Source organism: Pantherophis guttatus, chromosome 6 (assembly GCF_059756535.1).
Source record: "Pantherophis guttatus breed Tessera chromosome 6, ASM5975653v1, whole genome shotgun sequence".
Lineage (NCBI taxonomy): Eukaryota > Metazoa > Chordata > Lepidosauria > Squamata > Colubridae > Pantherophis > Pantherophis guttatus.
Genome location: NC_142068.1, coordinates 23297838 through 23313736, shown reverse-complemented (window position 1 = coordinate 23313736; position 15899 = coordinate 23297838). Strand labels below are relative to the sequence as shown.

At 37.3% G+C, this 15899-nt stretch overlaps 1 protein-coding gene across 4 annotated transcripts in view; it reads right to left on the bottom strand.

Annotated features, from left to right (window-relative positions):
• Positions 1-2038: 2038 nt before the first annotated feature.
• PPM1L (protein phosphatase, Mg2+/Mn2+ dependent 1L) overlaps positions 2039-15899 on the bottom strand; it is a 189806-nt gene continuing 175945 nt past the window's right edge. For all 4 annotated transcript variants that reach the window (XM_087872094.1, XM_087872096.1, XM_087872097.1 and 1 more), the window contains exon 5: positions 2039-12467. In XM_087872094.1, coding sequence (XP_087728220.1) covers positions 12121-12467 — 347 coding nt within the window. In that variant the 3' untranslated portion in view covers positions 2039-12120. The remainder of the gene's footprint in view (positions 12468-15899) is intronic.

The window sequence follows — 15899 nt, the reverse complement described above, 5'->3', positions numbered from 1 at the left end:
TGTTTTCTTGTAGATATTTTGTTACCTAACTAGATAAAGTCTTCATGCTGAAGATGAAATGGCTGCAAGAAAACCACCAAAGCAGCCAAACCCAGGGAGTTCATAGAGACTGTTCCATTTACATACTACCTTTTCTTGGTGTAAGGAATCGTTCTATCACTTCTTTTATTCATGGTTTATTTTAACTTTCTATACTACCGTACAAAGGAATATTGTCCCCAGATGCATGGGAATTTGAACTGTTTCCCAATTTCCAGAACCTACAGCCAGTAAATGTAGGTTTCATGGATCTTAATGTTATATATAATGAGCAATCGGAAATCTGCTTATTCTGCTATTTCTACTTTTCTATTAAAGCAACTTCCTGTGATAAGGGTGGCCATGTATATTTGACAAAATTTGTATGTTTAAACTCTATGATATTGTGACATTTGATGCAAAACATGGTATATTTAAGTGTAAGTAGGAAATAGAATTGGAAACCATTATCACCGGAATTGAAAGTTTGTTGAAAGTTCCTTTTCCTATATGTAGAAATCAACAAGCATCATTCAGGGAGAGATTTAAATATACATCATGGTCCTGAAGGTGGGAAAAATGAATCAAAACCGCTTTACTAATATTTAAATCAATGTTTCTGCATTTTGAGGGAAACTATTCTAAGCTTATTACGTCTTTGAAGTCAACTTGCTATGTTATTTAATATCATTATTTGTTTTGGACTTTCAGGTCAGTGTGGACTCCCGGAGACTGTCTAGACAAGCCCTTCCAGTTTTTTGACAGGATTTCCAAAGTGGCTTGCCATTGTTTTCTTTCTAGGGCTGAGAGTGAGTGAGTGGCCTAAAGTCACCCAGGTGACTTTCTACCTAAAGTGGGATTAGAACCCATGGTCTTCTGGGTCCTAGCCTGGTGCCCTAACTACAGTACTAAACTGACTCTCACATCAACCATTGGTATTGTAATGTAGTAAATAATACTTTTACTCGAAAGCTACTGTAGTTACGTGTGATTTATCAGCTTACTTCTGATTTTACCAAAATGGAAAAGTGGGACTCTAGTATCTATTTGAATATGGAATATAAAATGGGACCTTTGCATGAAGACATCCGAGGAAATAAACCTAGGCTTAAAATAAGAGGAAAAATGTGCGTTCTCAACACTCTGCATTCATTTACTCCAGTTTAGATCCTTTTACATTTAACTTCATCAAGCTTTTAATTACACTGATTTCAGATGTTTTGATTGCATTGTGGTTTATAGTTTGTGCTTTGGTTTGAATGCTTGAATATACATGTGGAAGATAAATGTGAATGGTGATATAAATGTATGTAACGATGATGATGATGATATGATGGAGGAAGAGGAGATTTAAAAATACATTTCTTCCTTTTATTTGTCTTAGCAGACTCACAGCTCTTAGAAGCTTCAAAGAAATACATAATTTGCTCTCACCAAATTCTTCCTTATCTCCCTCCAGGTGGTTATTGTTAGAAATGATATACTTTAGCATTCTGTAAAGCTGTGTTCACATAATACACTAATCCAAAAAGCTTAATTAACGAAAACAAGCACTGAGCCATTTTATACTTCCCTTTATTGCTGCTGTTTAACCAAGGTTTGCAATGTCATCCTGAAATCTGACTTGGACTATGTCATCCTGGCCTAACGATTTGGGAGCTGAACAAACCAAACCTTTTAAACTTCATTATAAAGTTTGGCTTTGTGTACCCTAAAATGGCAGCTGCTCAAAGTCTGCCTGCAATTTTTATTAAAATGCAGATAGGTTGATGGGATATCAACCCTAATTAAGCAGGCTTTCTATGTTCCATTTTACATCCCAAATCGACAGAATAATCAAATTTTGCCAGCACAAGGAGGAAATGGCTCTTTTTCATCCTGTCTTCAGCTAAACACAGAATACAAAAAAGAAGTAAATTTTTGATATATGCAAGACAAAACATGTTTTTTTTATTTTGGAAAGTCAGCTATTAGACTGGTTTAAAATGAATCTAACACACAAAATAAAAATTAAGACTTGTTTATTTAAATATGCTTCTTTTGAAGCGTTTATTTTTTATTTTAACCATACAGCCAAGGCTTTTATTTATTTTTTCCTTTTTTCTCAGTAGTTTACACTTCCTATAGACATTAAGACAGAATCTCAATTGCATGAAACATATATTCTTCACACATCTAAAAAAAGGAAAATCTATATTGTCTAATGCACACACCAAAGATACCATAACTGCCTACATCTAGAAGTGACTGTGTATGGTCACTTTAGGTTACACTAACGGCGAATGTTAACGTATTTACATTTCATTTGACTGTGTTTCAAATTGTCTCTTAGAGACAGATGTAGAATACGTATAAAAGAAACCTTCTACAAATATCAAGAATTTTTGAGGTTTCACAAGCCCCTCCTTTTGTTCTTCATTATGACCAAAACATTGGATTTTGGGTAGGTTGAAATCATTATTTCAAATTAGGGTTTTAGTGAACACTTGGAGATTCTCACTAAACTTTAAAATAAAATTCTGAATTCCTAGCATACATGTTCATATAATAATGCTGGTGCAAATGTAACATAATACAACATACGTGCACCAAGCATTGGCTTCATAGGTGATGTCTTGTATGGAACACTGATGGTGGATTAACCCTTCTATGCGTTGCATACCCTCTGCAACTCAACTGTATACACACATTTTAAAAAGTGGATCCTTGAAAGTGATCTAAACAGAAAGCATCTTGAAGTTTTCACAAAGTTTTGGAATTGTCTTCCAAAACTGACACTCACCTCCAAGATTAAAAGGCCAAAAGTGTCTTAAATTTCACCTTGAGTTCAATAGCCTTGCTGTCTTTCACACAGTTCACAAATGGGCCAAAAAATGTCTTCCAATAAAGACCACTTTATTGGAAGACAACAACTGTTCTGAGCAAACAGACACACTGCAATTCTGAAAACATGTCATGGTACATGACTTTAAATGGAAAGTGCTGTGTATTCAGAAATGAGTACTGAAATAGATCTAGGCAATCACAAACACTGGTACACTTTCTCCTGCTTCACATCTGTAGGGTGCTGTTTACTACTTCAACTTACTTTTTACTTTTCTGAGGGAAAGAGGCATATGAATTGGGACAGTGGCTATAATCCCAGAGGCAACAATTAAAATGATTAACAGCATTGGAGTTTTTTTAAAAAATGGCAGAGCAAAATGTTTTGTTTGGGCCTGAACTATTAATTGTTCTGATTGTGGAGAAAAGCCAGAATTCCACTTGGAAATAACCTTCACATTGTATTTAAAATTTAAGTTATTCCTATGAAAACAACTGGATAATATGGAATACCAGTGCTACCGGGAAATCTGGCATGAGCTAAAGTTGCTTTCAAACAATTATGGTCAATAGCTTTCCTAAAAAGTTACTGCAGTCAGATTTATGGGTAGCTGGGAAAATTAAATGGTCACAAGGATGCAAAAAACGGATCTGAGAAATTAATCTCTTCTTAAACTGGACACTTTTTAATGAAATATTGGGCTAACCCTAACTCTCCCTAGAAGAACTGTGATCCCAGCATCTTTCTGTCAGCTTAAAAACAAGTTTACCAAGTTAAGAGGTAGTTTCTAACCCATTCCATCCCTGCTTCCTGTTCTGTCTAAACTTCAATAGCCTGTAACCTTTTTTGACTCCTTAGCCTCCAGCATGACTGGGAAACTGCAGAGGTCATGGGAGTATTATCTTCTAAAGCCGAGCCAACTTTTAATGTACTTTCAACTCAAGCCAAGACCGCACAAGAGTGGGATGGCTTCCTCTGAACTGAGGTGACCTGGGGAACATCCTATTCAGTCCTCTTCAGAGCTGAACTGAACTTCTGACCCCTGGGAATCTGACATAAATTGCAAGTATCAACAACGTCAAGATTGAGGTTCACAAAGATGCTGCAGGATCACGAGTTCTTTGCTAGCTTTTGCCAGAGCAAAACTAAGATACAAAACTAAGCTTTCTTTTCAGAATTGCAATCTAGATAAGCTGCTTCACAGAGGTAGCTGCAGAACCATGTATTTTTGTCTTAGATTCTATTACGATAACATGTAGCAAAGCAGAAAGTATATGGTAGATACGTTGGTATGTGCATCCATGTACCATCGTCAAGGAAGACAAATAAATAAAGACAGTCATATCCATCACTGTATATTCATCTTAAGTATGCACTTTCTGTATGATCTAGTTTGGCATGAGACCTACAGTAGAATAGTTCTTCAACCAGTATGAACATTTCTATTCTACACTTATAAATGAATATACACCTGAATACTTTAATGTTCAATTAATTTTCACCCCATTGCCTTTAATAGGATAGATTAACATTATGCATGACTCACTTACTGCAATCCTATATTCCTTACTTAGGCGTAAACCCCAGAGATCTGAACTTTAGGAATATGTGTCTAGCAGAGTGATCTACAAGTACTTCATTTTACTTCATGACTGAGTGACAACATACAGCAATGAAATACTATCCACAACTCTGTCACCTGCGCTTGAAGACAAGGAAGCTATTCATCTAATAATGCAGTTTGGGAGAAAAAAGGAAAATAAACTTTTCTTACAGGCAAAACTTTCTTAGGCTGGGTTGATGTGGGGAAAAAAAAAGTAAGATAGTGAAAGATGAGGAGAGTTTGGGGGGAAGAAGAAAAGATTATGGTAAAGGTAAAGGTTCCCCTCGCACATATGTGCTAGTCGTTCCTGACTCTAGGGAGCCAGCACTGTCCAAAGACGTCTCGGTAGTCATGTGGCTGGCATGACTAAATGCCAAAGGCGCACGGAATGCAGTTTGTTACCTTCCCACCAAAGATGGTCCCTATTTTTCTACTTGCATTTTTTACATGCTTTCGAACTGCTAGGTTGGCAGAAGCTGGGACAAGTAACAGGAGCTCACCCCGTTAACACGGCACTAGGGATTCGAACCGCTAAACTGCCGACCTTTCAATCGGCAAGCTCAGTGTCTTAGCCGCATCCCCTTTAAAAAAAAAAGATGATTGGAATCCAAAATGGATTTTAGGCAGTTTCAATTGCTAAAGGAATGCTAGTTCCAGAAGAGTTTGGGGCAAGGCTTCTGAAGTGTCCCCGGGTGGAGTCCAGGGAAGACCACTGAAGAAGACAGGCAGCTAGCAAGAGATGTATCTTCTCAAGGAAGATGGCTTCGTTTAGGGATGAAGAACAACAAGAAGAACAAGTCCTGCCAGTTTGAGAGACCGGGCCAGCCGATGGAATGAACACTCTCTTATTCCTAACTGGGAAGGAGATTGCTGTACATCTGAACAGCCTTAAGATTAAGCCAACTACCATTACTCTTAGAAAAACCAGTTAACCGAGATATACGAGCACAAGCAGTAATAAATCACCACCACATTCCCATTCCTTTATTAGCTGAAGCAGAGAAAGGAGGAAGGTGTGAGGGAGAAGAATTCATGCTTGTTTAACTGTCTTAATTGGATTCTGTGTAAATAGCTTTATGTGCCTGGAAATGAAGGTAAGAAATCACAAGGAAGTTTTGTGTGCCCTGTGCTGAATCATTTCCCATGGACCCGAAGCTCTTGTGACAGACTGGATTGTGCCTTTGGAGATCAATTAAACTGAAAATATAGTTGTGCCATAAATCTATAATTGGTTTGTCTGCTCTGCTTGCAGTGTTGCTGTTCCTAACCTGACTGGCTTAGAAGCTTTTGAATTCCCACTAAATATTGAAAGTTCATTTCTACAATATAGAAAAGCTTTTGTTCAGAGAATAGTATACATATTCTGTATCATATTCTCTACAAAAATAGGCATCTTTGTTAGCATGGACTAAAACATCGAACTATGGCAAACTTTTCCCTAAATGACAAATTATCAAAATAATATATTTCCTGTATGATATTCAAAAATACTGCACAAATCTATTTTGTTTTAATTTACCACTTTCACAAGTAAAAGTTTCCCTTTTTCCTTCCCATCAACTGCAAATTGACATTTCCCACTGTCTTAGTACAAAATAAAAGCAAAGTTAAAGTATATCAGCAATGTTATAGTCTTTCTATTAATTTTCACACAGGCGCTCTTACATTTTGTAAGATGTAAATTTTTACATGTTAGTAAAAACCCCTGTGACTATTGCACTTTATTAGACTCTATGCACCCATAAATCTAAAGCAAAAGGGTTTTTTCCCTCCTAATTAAGAACTGGTCATAAATTAGGGTAGAAATAATTTAGTATGCACTGCTTAAAATAAATGTAGAACTAAGATAAATTTCAATAAATTATAATACTGATTGCCTGTTATGTTATTTTAGGGATAAGCAACATAGTACACACTAGCTGTTCTGGATTGTAATTCCTATGATTCCTTGCTGTAGGCCATAATGAGAGTTGGAATCCAAAACTTAAGAGTGGAAAGACACTAGATAACCAAATTTGCGGTATAGCCTCCTTCAAAGAAGAGGAACATGTAATTCAGGGGTGTCAAACTCACGTTGTCATGGTGACGTCATGTGACGTATTGGGACTTTTTCCCCCTTTTGTTAAACCGGGCGTGGGTGTGGCCAGCACGTGATGCATCCGGCCTGCGGGCCGGGAGTTTGACAGCCCTGATGTAACTCTTTGGATATTGCTGAGGTACAAATCTCAGCTCCACCAACCCATTTGGCCACTGATCAAAGATTCTGGGAGTTACACTAAGAGTCACAGGTTCCCACCCTCTGGATTATGGGGCACCCATGTTTGGATTAAATAATCATTTAATTGTTTAATGATATTCCGTATTTTTTGGAGTATAAGACGCACCTTTCCCCCCCAAAATGAGAGTGAAAATCTGGGTGTGTTTTATACTCCGAATGTAGCCCCGCCCAGCCTTGCAAACGGAGATTTCAGAGCTGAAAGAAGCCTCAGAAAAAAAGCCTCACAAACGAAGCTTCAGGAAAAAAAAAGCCTCTGAAAGGCTTTTATCTAAAATAATATGGCAAGCAACAAGAGAATCAGTAAAGGTTCTAACCAAACTATGTTAACAAATCTGGAGAATGACACAATAACCAACAGATCGGGAAGAGGTTAATCTACATACCAATACCAAAGGAAGGAGATTGAACAGAGTACAGATAGTCCTTCAGAATAAAAGCCTCTGAAAGAAGCTTCAGAAAAAAAGCCCTTTTTTTCTGAAGCTCTGTTTGAGAGGCTTTCAGAGGCAGATTTTTTTTTTCCTGCAATGGAGTTTCAGAAGTTTCAGAGGCAGAAAAAAAAAGCAAGGCACAGAGCTCACAACCAACGAACCTGTTGCTAAAATTCACCTCTGGAAACAGCTGATTGGGGGTATTCCAGGAGGCCAATCCACCCACCAATCAGTTTTTTTCTTATTTTCCTCCCCAAAAACTAAGGTGCATCTTATACTCCGAAAAATACGGTATATTGTTTATACATTATAATGTTATTAAAATGTTTAATAATCATTTAATGGTACTCAGCAAGTCAAATTCAGTGAAGATTCTGCAGTATTAGGCAATGGAAGCTTCTTGTTTCCTTCTCCTCCTGCAATCCTCTGTACCTTCTCTTTCTACAAAAACATTCCTACAGGTTGGCATTATGCCATGACACCAAAGGGAAATTCAAAGAATTTGCTGATGAACTTTTTTCATTTGTGCAAGGTATCTCTGAATCCAAACCAGTAGCATTAAACATAGTTCTTGTTTTTACAATGCCTGATTTAATATTCTGAGTTTGTAAACAAGCGGAGTTTTGAAATATTGTCTATATATGATATGGGTATGATTATTTTGTTTCAACAGAGATACTACATCTCAGGTCAAGCTCTTCTATTATCTCAGCCTGTTTTCTTGTTAAGCAGGAGCTTTTTCTCCAAGGGGAAAGATTATAAATGTTTATACTGTAAATATTTGAATGATGCCACTAATTCTGAGTAGCCTTTTGCGTAGCATACATATTTTTGCCCTTCATTGAGTAGGTGACTAGCCAATTGTGGCCTTTTTAAACACTTGACTGAATATAATTTGTACTCTGTAATTGTTTACAGCTATTTTCCTGTTAACAATGAATTTTCTCTTCCTCAGACATTAAAAACAGCTTTCAACAGACTGCAAATGAATACATTTGCCGGTTCCATTTACATGTGTTTTTACCATGATTATTTTTCACAGCAATGCTGTATCGCCATAACACAATTAAACTATTTATTCCAGTCTATAAAAAAAATGGAAAGCTTCTCATAAGCTTCAGTGTTCTGAACAAGAAACAACACTAGAATAGGAAGTAGGTTTCAGTCATTCTTCTTTCTAATACTGATATTAGTGTGCTGGAAGTATACTGATAATAATATGCTAGCAGTGCAATTCTAGGCATATATCCTAAAGGTTAGGTCTACTGAATTCAGTGGGGTTTATTCTCAAGTAAGTAGGTTTCACAGACGAGTGGCATCACTCCATTAACTGCTGCTTGATACTGCTCATTTTGACTCACATTTCTATAGTTTTGATTCTCAATTACAGCCTGTAGACATGACCAATATTCCACATATTAACAGGTCTAACATATTTCCGAGATGTCTAGTTATGGGCAACGTCCCCCAATCCTTCTAGTCCTACTTCAATTTAACACATATAAAAAGTGATGGATCTTATGAAGAGTCAACATTGTTTGATAGTTTTCAATAGTGATGGAGGGGTGTGTGCAGATAAAGAATATAAATAGATATTGGGAATAGGTTTATTCATTTCTAAAAGACTTTTGGTTTTGGTTGGGTTAATCTCATTTCCAAATCAGCTAATAAATAATGACAACTTGTATGCACAAATGCATCAGCAAGAACTTTCCAAACTAATTGATTTTTACATTTTAATGATTCAGAAGAGCTCTGGTTTTATTTTGGAAGTTGCCTCTAGTGCAAAATTCCTTCATGTGGTATTTGTTCTAGCCCTGGCATATACAACAGAAACTTCAGGGTGGCTGACATTGATATACCTTCAAGAAATTAAAAATAAATCACAAAAAGATGCTATCGCTAATAGTTTAAAAATATTGCAGCTGTGACAGAAAGATTGTTCTGTTACTCTAAAAAATCAGGACTTAATCGACAAAGGGAGTGAAAAAATACAATAGATTTTCAATGATTTAATTTAGGGCTCTAGGGCTCAGTTATAATGACAAAGAGGTGGGAGAAACTATTTAGTTAAGTCAGTGGTGGGTTGCCCCTGGTTCGGACCGGTTCGCAAGAACCAGTAGTAAAACCGGCAGGAGGCTCCGCCCACTGACCCGGATGTCATCAGAAGTGATCTGCGCATGCGCAGAAGCTTCTGTGCATGCGCAGAAGAGTACGCACATGGGCACAATACAAACCGGTAGTAAAGGTAAGTAGAACCCACCCGAGTTAAGGCCCTTAAAAGAGCTGCAGCTAATACTGTGCCTAAATTAACTGTTCCAGATAATAGCCACATAAGAGTTGGACAAGCATCTCCTACTAACCAGGTTAAAAAAGATTATTTTTTTATTTGTAATTCTTATTCTACATACCTCAAAATTTAAGTACTACCATATATAGAGCTTTAGAAAGGTGAAAAATGAAAATGGAACTGTTTTGATTTAGTATTTCAATTTTGCAGTATAACCATATTTAATGACTCTGGTGCATTAGTTTATAGTTGTGTTTTTGATTTTTTTAAACAGGTCTTTGAATTAAAGATGCCTCTTCATTTTTGTACAGGAATGTAACAAAATAAAGATTGGGGAAGCATCTTTTTATTTTTCTTTAATCACCCAAATAAGCTGAAGCTAAAACCACCCTGTTTTAGACATTATACAAAGACCTAGCTCTCTGAAAAGGTTTTAATGCTCGAAAGGGGGAAAGGAAAAAGAAGAAGAGGATAAACAGTAACTAGCAATGAGTGCATTGAAGAGCTGAAGGACAGATATCATGGAGGAAATCTATGTAGTCTGCAAGAGTCAATATCAACTTGATGGCATGTAATCATTCAATCAAAACTAGCAAAACTAGTAATATTTTGAGAATCTAAGTAATATCTCTAAGAAGACACAACAAAGGCAAGAAATAAAGACATCGGAAGTAACTAATGCACGCTTGGTATATCTTAATCCAAGGGTGGACAATTATGGCCCCATTATGACCTGTGGATTTCAACTCTCCAAATTCTTGAGGCACCATGCTTTACAAGGTGTAAAAGAGCCATAGTTGCCCAACCCTGTCTTAATCCATTGTATGAATTTCAAGTTACCCAACTACTTCAGGGATGGACTAAGGCACCTTCCCTGTTGCCTCTTGAGTTAATTGTTCAGGAGAACCTCTATATACCAACGGAGAATGAAATAAGATGATTAAATAGCACTTCACGAATTATTAATCCTGGCAATGTCCAATTAATTACAGCACCTTAATTAGAATAGAGAAGCTATATTCCAACATCTTTGCAGCAATCTAATGGGGCATTTTGACTAGCATTTCTATAGTTTTGATTCTAAATTACAGCCTGTAGACATGAGTAATATTCCACACATTAACAGGTCTAATTTTGTTTTCTTTTGGAAATAACGCTATTTGTGTTCCTCAATGATAGCATCCATTAATCCCTATTCTGCTTGCAGAAAAATTCTACTGGATCCATTGTAAATCAGAATGCCTGATCTCTCTCCCCCTAATTTGCATGATAGAAAGAGGTTACAATTAGAATGATGCAGCAAATAGCTCAAGGTCAGATACCACCACTGATTGCAACTAAGTCTATCCTGTTACCCAAAGCTTTCCCAACATTTCACTTGCCAGATGTTGGAATTATGGGAACTGCAGCCCAACACATCTGGAGCTATCAATCTGCAGAAAGTTGGTCATGAGACACACAGATGATAGGCACACTGAAATTAAGCAGTCAGCGCATACCAAACGCCATAAACTTCAAACTGCAGCTATATGCAGACAACATTTACTATTAGGGCTGGCTTTTGAAGATTGACATCATTAAATATTTAAATCGTAAAACTTGCTTGCCAATTCTTCTGCTTTGGAACAAAGCTTCATTGCTAATGAAAAAAAAATGCTTTACCTGTTATTTTCCATGAGTTTGGCACTAAGTTCCTATTTCAGTTTTCTTGCTTCATTAATATGCTAGCCTTATCCCCTAAATACAAGTTTAGAAATGCTAAAGTCTTATATCAGAATCTTCTAAGCTAAAGACACATTTTATACCATGGTCTTAACAACAGTTTTCGATGTCTGAACTACACAGAATTATGGCCCGAAACTAGAAACAGAAATTAATTCAGCTCATCCAGAAACAAGAATTAATAAAGGGGACATTTTTAAGTGAGCATGGATCTTAAAATCTATCTGCTGGCTAGTTTTTTTTTAAAAAGAAACAAAGTTCATTCTGAGGCATGCACACAAACCTTATAAACACAGCAATGGAAAAGCTCAATTGTTTAATGCTAACGATCTAGCAGGAAGTATACCAATGGAAAGGGACAGTAGTTATCTGTCATGGACCCATTGATACCTCCTTGTTATGAAACTGTTATCTAGACCCACTTTTGTTCTTTCTGCAGTTTAACTAAGCAGATGTAGCACTATGAAGGAGAGGACGCTAGAATGGATCGTCACGCTGGTGGCAATCCCATGTCAGTTTTATCAACTGCTTCCAAGCAATCAGCTGTTCCTATTATGTTTCAGCTGTTCCAAGTCCAAATGCAACTCTAAGCTGTTATGTGAAGACTAAGGGAATTGCAGTCGATTGGAATCTCTGAAGCAGGAGTCATAGGCCTTTATAATTGAAGGATTTTCTAAGCTGAGACCATCAGAGATCTAGAGAGTAAAAGGTACGAGGTCCTTTTCATTTAAAAACAAAACAAAACAAATTGAATTGTCGATTTTGTTTGCTATGTTTACCAAAAAGGGTGGTTTTTCTACTCTCGTTTTTGGATGTACAATTTTAATACTAATATACTTGCTACCACTGTCTACTGTGTTGAAGTGTAAAGGTTAAATGAAGAAGTTCGCCAAGTGAGAGGCAGAGCTTGGTCTTACTTTTATTTCTCTTTCTCCCCCCCACTTTTCTTTCTCTTTTTTACTGGTCTTCCGCTCTGTTACTGTTTTTGAACTTAACCACCATGACTGTAATATTGTCAGGGCATCCCCTATAAAAAGATTGGAGCACTATGCTCTTGGCTCCAAAATGTGGCTCATCTAATCGTTCTTTGATGAATCGCACCGCTTCCTCATTACTGAACGCATCCCAGAGCCCATCAGAAGCTAAGATCATGAACTCTGGCTGGAGTTTGTCCAGGTCAAAGGTCAAGATATCTGGATCAGGGATGACAACATTCAGATTCTTCAACGGGTAATCCCCAAGAGAACGAGACATGGCCAGGATCCCCTGAACACGCCAGGAACCATTGAAACTGATGAAGCCACCTGGAAGAGAGAAGGAGAGGGAAAAAAATGATTAAATAGTGTTTATGAATTGTTCTCAGACACTTCCACGGCACTAGGTTATTAAATCACTTAGAAAAACTAAGTAACTTCACAATTTTTTTTTCTTAAGTAAATCCTTTCTTACTATGTATCTGTATATCTGTTGCCAAGACATAAGAAGGAAATCTTGCTCATCAATTGATCTTTGTCTTTTTCAACACAAGGAAAAGATCCCACTATTTAAGGAAAACATAGCCAGAAAGCCATAACTATATGTCCCCTGTCTATCTTAAAATCACCCAGTATTTTGAAGCAACAGGCACATCTAAAATTTTGAGAGCATACCGTTTTGTACCATACAATACAGTCAGTGATGGGTTGCTACCGGTTTGCCCCGGATCAAGTGAACCGGTAGTGGTGGCGGTGGGAGGCGCTACCCACCCGCCCAGACACTTCTGCGCATGCGCGCCCACGAACAAACCAGTAGCAATGGGTTTTGAAACCCGTGCTGTCTGCATGTCAAAACTGCTAGGATTTTAAAGAGTCTGGAGACCTACCCTATGAGGAATGGTTAAAGGAGCTGACTAGGTTTAGGTTACAAAACAGAAGACTGAGAGATGAAAACTGTGTGTGTGTGAGAGTGTGTAGGTACGTATTCCATTCAGTCAACTTTGACTCTTGGTAACTAGATGGATAAGTCTCTGCTATTATCTAGGTAACGTTTTGATAAATGGCTTGCCATTATTGTTTTGGTAGAGCTAAAAGTTTAATGACTGGCCCAACGTCATTACCCAAGGCTTGTCCCTATAAATATATGTAAAAAAAAAAAAAGAAAAAGAAAAACAGGGAGAGGAACTTGTTTTCTGCTTAAAGTAAAGGAAGAAGGAGGACCAAGGGTTGAAATTAAAGGAGAATATAAAAGTGAATATTATGAGGAATTTTTCCACATTAAGAACTTCTTTGCAAAGGGACCGTCCTTCTAAAGTTAAACTCTTTCTCACAGGTGATTTTCAAAAGGGGGTTAGTCTCAAAACTAAAACTAAGTTGGGATGGTTTAATGGATTTGTGCACTGGGCAGAGGCTTAGGATCTCACTTCTGAAAAACTCTTACAACTCATTCACTTCGCAATTTTAAATTTTAACAAATGGGACACAATAAATGAGGTAGCACAAAAAGCTGGACAGATGCTATTGGACTCACTTGTGCTTATGTGACCCAGCTTAAAAATCTTCAAGCGCTCAAGTATTTGGCTGAAAAGATGGGACTCTGTAGTGGAATTTCCACTTTCCATAGTTCTGGATCCTGACTGATCTGTTTTCAGGATGTTTGGAGGACACTCTGGCCTTTGAATTATATTTGGCTCACAATCCCTGGTGCAGGTGTTCCTTCCTATACTAATTTTGTCTCTGGGTTTTACATGCATACAGAGTAAAAAGTAAATGGCACCATTAGGAAAAACAGAAGCCTATTCAGTAACATCTGAGATTAATGAGGCCAGAGTTAATAGACTGTGAGCATATCCCTTTCTATCATGATACATTTTATGTTATGCATCTTATATCTGATGCAGAAAGTACAGGAAATATCCAAACTTTGCCACGAGGATTTAAGATTAAATCAATATCCTTGCTGTTGTTATTGAAATGCTGTTGCTATTGAAACACATGGGTTTCCGTAGGCAAGTTCATCCATATATATGACAAACTGCTGAACAGGAAGAGAATTCAACCTTCATCTCTGTTGTTTGCAACATAAAGGACATTTTCTTGCCTGTGCTCAGGCAATCTCCCCCTCATTTTAATCATGTCCTGTATATCCCTCTGGGATAATTCAAGAAGAGGTACATACTCATTTGCAAAGATTTATAACGGTACTGGGATATCAGACCAGTCTTATAAAAGTCAAAATCTCACTCCAGGGCACATACACACACAAAAAAAGAAAAGCACATACAAGCAAAAGCTTGTCTTTCTCATCAAGAAATTCTGGTTGAACAGAAGCAGTAATGATTGAGAAAAAAAAGTTCTTGTGAAAATAATCATCCTTCACTTTTCGGTTCATAGGGGAAAATAGAAGAAACAGGCAAGGAAGACATTTCAAAGCAACAGGACACAGTATTTGGGCAAGGTATAACTGAAATATTGTAAGGACAGTACCTGGGATGGGAGGATTATTAGCAATACAGTCATCAATAATATTCTTATCATCATGTCTATGGAGATTCTCAGTCATCCAGGTCATGGTTGTCCCAAAGGTGCTTTTTCAAGAGGCAAATGGATTTTCTTCTTTTTCTTTGCAGACGTTTTGCTTTTCATCCAAGAAGCTTCTTCAGCTCTTAGAAAAGAAGCTAAAGAAGCTTTTTGGATGAGAAGCGAAACATCTGCAAAGAAAAACAAGAAAGTCCAGTTGCCTCTTGAAAAAGCACCTTTGGGACATTCTGATCATCAGTTACTCAAGGAAGTTTTGAATTGGGCCCTGGGAGCTCAACTGGAGCCTCTGAGATTGTCTACTAATGCTCATACAGGTAATCCTCATTTTAGCAACTGCCTCATCCAATGACCTTTCACAGTTATGTTGACACAATAATCGGAAGTAGGTGTTGGCTTTCAACAAAACCGTCATAAAATGCAGTCATACGTTGTCAACCGCCCAACGTGCATCATGTGACCACAGGGGGAGGCTGACTATCAGCACTTCCCATCTGGGTCATGAGTCCCCCTTTTCAGGTAGGTCGTATCCTTCCTCACTAAGCAACCATTATACATGTAACAGATACTACCTGTACTTTGGTCCTGTTTCCTGATTTATATTACCTAAAATAATGTAATATAAGGAAGAAAGGTGAAAGATTTATACGATCTGAAGAGAAACCAGAGGAAGAAAAAAAAAGAAAGGAAAAAAAATATCACCCTTCTTGGCCCAGTATGTGAAACTAAAGATATTTTGGCAGAGTTTTTGCTTCTAGCTCAGCTGGCCATTTCCACATGCCTACTGCCTTCATTGGGAGATAAAATAAGTGAAGGGGAAAATCCTTAACAGAGATAGAATCTCTGTTGTTCTATAGTGAGAAAAGGCTTTATTGTTATTCTCAAAAAAACAAAACCTTTCATTCCTTTATTTTTCTCTTTCTCCCCTACAATCCTGCCTCCCTCACATGTTGCTTATTTTCTGGTTTTTTTAGTATCATCTTTTATTACTACAGTCAATCTTTTTTTCCCTTTCCCCTTTTGCTACAGATTAAAATGCACTTTTTTTTTTAAGTGGAAGGATTTATTGTCTCTGAGTAAAGAGAAAATTTCACCTCCTTTAGTGCATGGCAACAGAAAGGAACTAATGTTCATTTGTAAAGTGCAAATTAGTCTTCTCCAATTATAACTTCTCAGAATTGTGCTCAACAGTTTCTCCCAGAACTTCGCAGCAACACCACCCAA